Source organism: Psammomys obesus, unplaced genomic scaffold (assembly GCF_907164565.1).
Source record: "Psammomys obesus unplaced genomic scaffold, mPsaObe1.curated_primary_1811, whole genome shotgun sequence".
NCBI lineage: Eukaryota > Metazoa > Chordata > Mammalia > Rodentia > Muridae > Psammomys > Psammomys obesus.
The window spans coordinates 22,848,871-22,857,762 of NW_026596109.1; the positions used below are offsets into that span (position 1 = coordinate 22,848,871).

Here is an 8,892-nt window from a genome sequence, read left to right on the forward strand (position 1 = left end):
AAATAGAACTGGACCTTGTATTATATCTTTGTTTGGTCGATTATACTGTGCTTATGAGAAGACAATATATAGTCTCATATTGACACTCACCTTATGAGACTAAGTTCAAATAAAATCTAAGGAGGGTTGCCGACTGTGTACAAGCACTTGCCACGCAAGCCTCGTGACCTGAGTTTTCATCCCAGAACTCACAATGGAAGGAGAAAAACAACTTCCCAAAGTTGCCCTCTCACATCCACACATGCACTATGGCATATGCACACCTACACACACACACACACTCACACACACACACACACACACACACACACACACACACACGATAATTACTGATAATAACAAAAATTCTGAATTTTAAAACGTATATTGACATTTCTTCCAGTATTAGAAAATAACCTTATGTTTCATTTTGTCAGCCTTTCTATATTCATTCTATAGTTTCTTCTCAACATTAATATTTTCTATAAGTACTCCTGTTGAGGAGGCTATGCACTTGACTTTATTTTTATAGGTTACGTAACCTTTAACTGTGTTTGTATGATTTGACTTGTAATTCTATACCTTTGCTTTTAAGCACCGAATGTTATCCAGACAAGAGGAGCTGAAAGAAAGAGCGAGAGTTCTGCTTGAGCAAGCAAGAAGAGATGCAGCTTCCAAGGCGGGGAGCAAGCAGAGCGGCAGCGCAGCCCCTCCGCCCTGCAGCAGGCAGCTAAGTGATGTGAGGAGCACGGGTTGCGGAAGCCACGGATTGTTCATAGTAATCATAGCTTTGATGGGTAAAGGGGAACAGTTTGGTCAGTTGCTTTCCATAGGCTGCAAATTGGGGGTGCTTGGTCACTTTTTCAACTGATGGATCCATTAAACGGGACCAACTACACTGTTATTACTGCAAAGCAATGCTGTTAGCTCTGAGGGAAAGTACAGCTCTGAAGTAGAAATTACATACGATAAATATCTGGTTTGTTCGTTTATATATTATGACTATTTAAGATTATATTTCTGCATAGAATTTTGTTGGAAACATTAGTTATATAATAATAACCATTTTATGGAGTATCAGCAGTGTGTATTGTACATAACTCCATGAAAATAATCTCATTACTTCCCTGATAACAAGACTGAAGCTGGTGGGATTCGGACTTTTGCAAGGTCTCATGGTCAGTAGATGGTAATCAGGGATTCGAGCCCGAACCTTAGTCGTTTCCCAAGGCCATGCGTCCCTTGTCGCAACCTCCATTCTTACAGTAAGCCACGCCTTCTCCACGCTTCATTTTGTGTGGTGCAGCACAAACAATACTGAGCATGCAACAGGAGACACAGAGCTTCTCTTCATTGGAGGCCACAGGGCTCTGCTTAAAACCAAGCTCACGCACAGAGTCACAGTGTATTTTAAGTCTTTGGAGATGCCACGTTATTGATCTCCAGCCTAGGGTGTTGTTTCTAAAGTTTAGGTCTTTATGAAATAAGGGGATAGAAAATAAGTTTAACAAGCCATCATTTTTAACAAAACGAAATAGAATAGAATATGCCAAAATTTATTATACTTGACAGGTTTATGTGTACATGTGAAACTTTTTTTTCAGTCTCATTGGTCTGTGTGCCTATTGGACAGTAAAATGTACTATTTTTAACTATACATGGTGATCACAAAAGTTCGAAAAATACTAGTCTGAGGGGGTGTAGTGCCTCATGCTTATAACCTCGGTGCCCAGGCTGAGGTAAGATGCTTGCTATGAGTTTGCCGGCCTGGGTTACCTAGTAAGTTCCAGGCCAGCTTTGCCCACAGAACAATACTCTTTCGATAAAACAGCAAAAAAATAAGAAGAAATAAAGGAAACCACTAATTTTGAAGACTGTCCTAAGGAAAAACATGTAGACTTTACATTAGCTCTTTCAATGCCTAGCCGTCATCAGTGTATAGCTTCTGTTACTTGCCAGACACATTTGTTGTATATCTGAAGCAAGTCTGTTTCTCACATGAAATTTCTTTTCCAGTGGGAAGAGAGATGATAAGGTAGTCACCACATGAGAGAAGCCGCATGGTGGCGCAGGGATGAGGAGGGAGGCTTGAGGCCCTAGAGACTGAGGTGGAGCTAAGTCTGGATGCTGAAGGAGCCATCCCAGTGAAGAACCACAGAAACTTCAACAAGAAAATGTTTTTTATTGATTTTTATATTTGTGGGAAAAGTGTTTTATAGTCTCTCAAGTACTAAAAATATACAATCTATTTCTAATTATCCAAATATAACTTTAGAAAACAAGTAAATTAAAATATAGTGTGAGTTGATTTTAAATTCAGAATACTTGCTTTTAAATTAGCTGCCCATCTGCCTCTGCCCTCTGACGACGGGCATGCACCGCAGTGACGGCTTCATAGTCCTTCCACTGTAATACCCAGAAACTGGCCTGGAGACGTGGCTAGCAGTTAGTACTCACTGGCCGCTCTCCCAGAGGTCCTGAGTTCAATTCCCAGCAGCCACATAGTGGCTCACAACCATCTATAATGTGATCTGATGCCCTCTTCTGGCATGCAGGTGTACGTGCAGATAGAGCCCTCATAAAATAAATAAATTAATCTTTTAAAAATATATAGAAACTGGACAGACTTATATGTGCATCAATAAAGAATGCATAAACAGTTTGACCTGTTCATAAGATAGAATGTGGTTTGAGCAACCCTAATATGAAAATCCAAAATTGCAAATGCTTCAAAACCTACAGCGTGTCCCATCCTAAGATGTGGGCTATTCAGCATGTACCACCTGGTGATACCAAGTCTCAAGCTATTGCGAGCCACAGTAGCATACATAAATAACAGATATGCTGAGACACGGTGTTCACCTGTCCCCTGCATGCACTTCTGGAACAACGTGCCGACCTGTCGGCTTACCTGGAGGGGTTCGCTTAGTGACGGGGGATGGGCAGCGATCGTGTCAAGCTCTCCCTTGTCAGTATATGTTAACACTTATTAAGCTGAAAATGGCTGCATATCACCAAGTGTAAATCAGAACTCATTAAATTTAGTGTTTTAATATTCAGTTGCGTTCCTATGTGAAAAATCAAAAGTTTAGAAATAGTAGCTCCAAAAGTAACGTGTACAGAGTTAAGTCCAAAGAGACATATAGCAAATGTAAGTAAAAGCAGAAAAGTAAGACATTCTGAAGGCTATAAAGGAATATCTAGTTTCAGTTTATTTTGGTGTAATAGGAATGCTTACCTACCCTATTAATTTTTAAGTATATAATTTTAAATTTGTAAGTAGATACTTGAAAATGTATCTACCCTTTGATATGATAAATGTAAGTACTGCGCATAAGTGGGATTACATAGTATTTGTGACTGGCGCTTCTTACTGGCCTGAGATATTACTAGGTCCCTGACAGGCACCAAACTCACTATGTGGACCAATCTGTCCTCCTGCCCGTGCTGTGAGTACTGAGATTAAAGGCATGCACTACCACACCCAGCCCAATGTCAGTTCTTTTGGCTAAACACTAAGTGGGATTTTTGGATTGTATGGGGTAGTTCTGTTCTTAGGTTTTAAGAAGCATGTACACTACTTCTCGTAACAACGGCACCATTTTATTTTGCAGTTTTCAAAGGTACCAGTTTCTTCATTTTCTTACCAGTTTTCATTATCTGTTGTTCTGGTTTGGAGTTTTATTCAAATATGGTCTTGTATGTTCTCCAGACTATCCTTGAGCTCTTCCTCTTCGTGCCTCAGTCTGAATACTGAGACCCAGGCCTGTTGCCACTCTGGGCTCAAGCTTTTGTTTTAAAGAACAGCTCTGCTAACAGGTGTGAGGTGATAGCTCTGTATGTTTTTTTATTTGAGTTTCCCTGATGGTTACTGACACTGATCTTTTTATTTGTTTTCTTTGGACAAGTAAGGTACCTGCTAAAGTTTTCAGATTTTTATTCAAATTAAGTTTGTTTTTTGTTGTTGTTGTTGTTGTTTTGTTCTTTGATTTTTATTTCTTGATTTAGACATTACCTTCTGTTCTGCATGTTTCTTATATTCTATTGCTTATTTCCCTTACTGTGTCTTACGAGTCCATCTCAAGATCACTTACTTTACAGCATTAGCCTGAGTAGTCCCAAAACCTGACTCAGGTGGGAGGGGAAAAGACATGGACCCCACTGTTCAGTGGGGAGAATAAGGTCCCTTTCTCAGGCTTGTGGCATAGAAGTCACTGTTGCAATATTTACTTTTCTCAGTTAAAAGTTCAGTTGAAAACACTGTCTTCCTGTGGATTTCACCAGTATTCGGGTTTTTCAGGTGTCCAACCCTGTATCAATGGCAGTTTGCTGAATTGGAGAGTTATATTATAGTTCAGGATTATTGCTAGTGTTCTGATAGTAATATAATAATATAGTAATATAAGATAAAGAATGTAAAAAACTTGGGTGTGTCCAGTTTGACACATATGAGAGGTTAGACCTGGCCATTCCGTTTATATGAAACTTGATACAAAGTTGATACATTTTCAGTGGCAAAGTAGTTTTTTAATTTGGTCATTCTCTGTTGTGTCTGAGCAGCTCCGACACAAAAGGAATGTTGTCGGAAAACACTTGGATGATGAAATAAGGAGTGAAACTGCCCAGTTTCATCTCTGAGTAACTGAATATAAAAGCAAAGCGATATTAAGACAGGAAATAACTTCTACCTCTAATTCTGTTTTTCCACTCATGAAAGTTTGAGAAAAACTTGCTTTAGGTTGAAATTATTAGGTGACATGTAAGAGGGACAAGGGAATCATGACTAATAGCCGCCACCGCCCTTTTACTGTCAGGAACTCTTCTGGAGAGAGCAAAAGACTTCTGTTGAACAAAAGTAGGTCTAACCTACCCCACCTAGAAATGTGTGGAGTTTCCTTTCGGTGAAATGATTTTTGCTGCTTTTACTTTGACTATGCTCTAATTTGTAGAAGTCTCATTTGTTAAGACATTGCTGTCTGTCTTACCCTCTTTATAATGTGTGGTAGGTACTAAAAGCCAGAGCACTGGGCTGGGACACATACACCTGCTACTCAGTGTTCAGACAGGAACTGAGAAGTGAGTGAGTGAGTGAGTGAGTGAGTGAGTGAATGAATGAATGAATGAATGGGTGAGGTTGGTATCTAACAATGGCCTTGAGCCTTGGAGGAAATGGATACTGTGCTTAGGGTCTTTAAGAGTTTACTGAAGGCCTGGTGTAGTAGGCACACCTTTAACTCCAGAGCCCAGGAGGCAGAAGTAGGTGGATCTCTGTGAGTTCAAGGCTGGCCTGGTCTACAGAACAAGTTGTAGACAGCCAGATCTACATAGGGAGACCCAGTTGGTGTTAGGGGAACAGTTACGGAAGAGCTTTGTAGAACTTATTTATGGCTTAGGAAGGCCATTGCTTGAGGACTCAATTTATTTCCCTCTGTACTTTGTTCCTATACAGCTGGGAATCTTTTGGTGACTACGAAGAAAAATGAATAAAGCCATAATTCACATTAGAGTGCATAAGTCCATGGGATAATATCTATTTACTCAGCCCATGTGAACTACTTTTTCTCGGCTTTGTAGTTCTAGGCTGAGTAAAGCTTTATCACTGGCAAGTTAGAAAAGGGTTGAAGGGGGCGAAGTTCTACTTCTTAGGATATTCAGAATTGTAAAATATGAAGAGAGCACGAAGCCTTGGAATCCTTAGCTAGCACCACTTAGCTTTAGAAAATAAACTCTCAGCTCTGCACACTGTCACAACAACCCCTACATGCCCTGTCCCTTCTCTTCCCGGCCTCACCTTCAGTCTCTCTGTTTTCAGTGGGGTTGGGAGTTGGTTGAGTATCTAGATTGCCACACCCGTGTGTTCCTGTGTGAAGCGTTTGCTGTTCTGTTCCTGAAGCTGATCCTCTTTTCTGGCTCTCTCTACTGTTTCCTAGTGCATTCACTAGAAACGCACCAGTCGCCTCTGTTCAGCTCTGCGCCATTTGAAGCACGAGGACTCCGAGTACCTAGTATTCAAATGTTTACTGAATGTTCAATAAGTAAATGAAGGGGTTTAGTTTGCTGACTGATAACAAACTGACCATGAAATATTGGCTATAAGTAAAAATTTTTATGAAGTAAAGTTTATAAAGAGGGCAAATAGTTCTTCCTGTGAAGGTTGTTAAAGCAGAATGGGTTATTATTAGGCAAGTCAGTTACTATCGAGATTTCTCTGGCTATTCTTGAACCCAGTGCTAGGATGCCTATCTTGTTATACAGATGCTTACATCTGAGCCATTACCTGCATGGCTTTGCCTTGATCTGACTGGGACAAGGGGAAACAAAGAAAAGACAGACACACGTACAGAAAAGCTGAGATTGAGTAGGCTGTGCCCTTCAACACTCTTAAAGGAAGCTATGCCAGCAGCCTGGAAACCAGTGCATGTCGGTCACTGAGTAGAGAGGAGGTGCGGAGCTAGCTGGCCTCAGGAAGAAAGGGCTTACCTGCAGGGAGCAGCTTCAGGCCGCATTCATCCTGGAGGAGGAAGCTGTCCTTGATAGTTTCTCTACATACTGGGCTTAGTAATACTAGTACCTTCCTAGTATTTGTACTTAGACCAAAGGAAGGCCTTGCCATTCCCATGGGTCTGAGGTACTTGACATTGCTGTGTTACTCAGGAGTTCATCTATTCCCCCAGTTTGGGGACCTAACACAGCTGCCAAGTGTGCCCTGACCCCAGCATTCTACTGAGCATTCTCATGACCACTTGAGCTGTGAGCTTCAAGTCTAGGGGACAGTTTCTAAGTCACTGAAAGCAGCGTGGCCGTCCTACCTGGTTGATTCCATGTGTGCAGACTGTTTAAGTTATTTTCACTGAAAGACGGCTCACAACAATAGGTTTTCATGTTACTCAGGTTTTTCCAAGCCTGCCATTGCCTAAGCCAAAACTTGGTACTTATTACCTTCTAAGTCTCTTCCCTTAGGAAGGGCACAACTGCAGTGGAAGCTTCCTTAAAAGCACAAAGCAGGGCTGGGGAGATGGCTCAGGGCTTGAGGAGCACGTTTTACTTTACAGTGGTCCTTGGTTCAGTTCCCAGCAGCATGGCCCACAACCATCTGTAACTCCAGTTTCAGGGAATCCAGATAACACAAACTCCACAGGCACTAGGCACACGCATGCTGCTTATACATGCAGTCAGGCAAAACACTCATTTAAAAAATCTTACAAAAAGATTTAGACAAATAACAGAAATGAATTCTCGTACTATTATAAAGCACACATGAAGTTTTTTTTTCCCGCTATATTTATTATCTTAGTACAGTGGAACACCCATTATATACACTTCAAGTAGGAGCTGGTTCTTTCCTTAGCAGGTGGGAGAACCTACCCACAGGTTAGTAATAAGCCCTAGAAGGTTTGCAGTATTTATCTTCAAATGTCTGCAGGAATGTTTGAGTCTTCTAAAGAAAACTATATATGGGAAAAGATTTTAGTTTGATCAGTCCTTTAAGATTTACTGAAAACAACACTGATTTTTAAAAATACAGGTAATAGTTACTCTGTTTTACTCGACTTAGAAATGAACCCGAATGGTTTAGTATGAAAAAGAAAAAGAAGAATGCAAGCTATTTTGTATGTTAAAGACTCATTTTATTTTTAATTGTGTGTGTGTGTGTGTGTGTGTGTGTGTGTGTGTGTGTGTGTGTGTAATCACATGGATGTGCAGTTGTCTGTGGAGGACAGAAGAGGGCATCTGATCCTTCAGAGTTAAAGTGGTTGTGGATCACCATGTGGATGCTAAAAACCAAACTCCTATCTTCTGCAAGAGCAGTAGGCGCTCTAAGCACAAGCGTCTCCCCAGCTCCAGCTTATACCTTTAAAATGCATTTCGTTGTCATGAGGGGTGGGTTATAAATCTTGGACTTTTGATGTTTGTTGGAAAATAATTAATGTAAATGGACCTTGTCTGTCACGCTAATGATTGTATATGTTAGATTTAAATAAGCTCACTAAATGTTTGCAGATAATAAAAGAGGGAATTATCATCCACATGGTAAAAAATATCATGTAATATCATTTTGGTAAAACTAGCTGGAGCAGTGGCTCAGTGGTCAAAGTGTTGCTCTTGCTGAGACCCAGGTTTGATTCCATCTGCAAGTTCAGCTCCAGAGGATCCAACATTGTCTCTGAACTCTGTAGGCACCAGGCATGCATGCGGTGTCTAGATCAAGGCAGAACAGCCATAGACATAAAATAAGATGAAATGATGGATACAAAATTTTTAAATCATTTTGACAAAAACTTGAGTAACTTTTTTAAAGTTTTCCTTTGTGGCTATATAAATATGAGTATTATACTCAATAGCCTCTATTGTTCAAAGTTTTAAAATTAAACTCATACTAAAATATTTTTTTCTTAATTGTACATGTTATTATTTCTGTTACTAGGGAGAAATAGGTTAACACTGATTTGTAATTTCAATGATTAAGGTCATGAGTTTTCAGTTACTATAAAAAGAAATCTAAAACCTTCAAAATACATGGAGTATGTTGTCTTATTTAGAGATTTTTATTGTTCATTTGAACTAGCATATGCCTAGTGCACCAAGATGAAAATATCTTTCGTATTTTACTTCATCACAATCATCAAAAGATCAACTGTGCATAATCCATTTCAGACAGTAAGCTACCTTAAGTGATGTCTAATCTTTCTGCAGTTGTATTTGGGGGAGGGACGCTGCTGTGCTCCTGTGTTCAGCGTAAATACGTATATAAGGCCATGATGTTTGTTCTTTGTGATTTAAATAATGCCTGTCTACGCTGTCTAAATATAAGTTGCTTTGAAGTCTGCTATTCCAACAATAGTTACTACACTTCTTAGAAAACATACTGTTCGTTTGCAAGCATATCTCTGGAGTCACACAAAACCCAGCACT

At 40.0% G+C, this 8,892-nt stretch overlaps 1 protein-coding gene across 2 annotated transcripts in view; it reads left to right on the forward strand.

Annotated features, from left to right (window-relative positions):
- The window catches only part of Ehbp1 (EH domain binding protein 1), a 244,935-nt gene that overhangs the window by 165,501 nt on the left and 70,542 nt on the right, over positions 1–8,892 (forward strand). For both annotated transcript variants that reach the window (XM_055628756.1, XM_055628757.1), the window contains one exon: positions 575–718. In XM_055628756.1, coding sequence (XP_055484731.1) covers positions 575–718 — 144 coding nt within the window. The remainder of the gene's footprint in view (positions 1–574; positions 719–8,892) is intronic.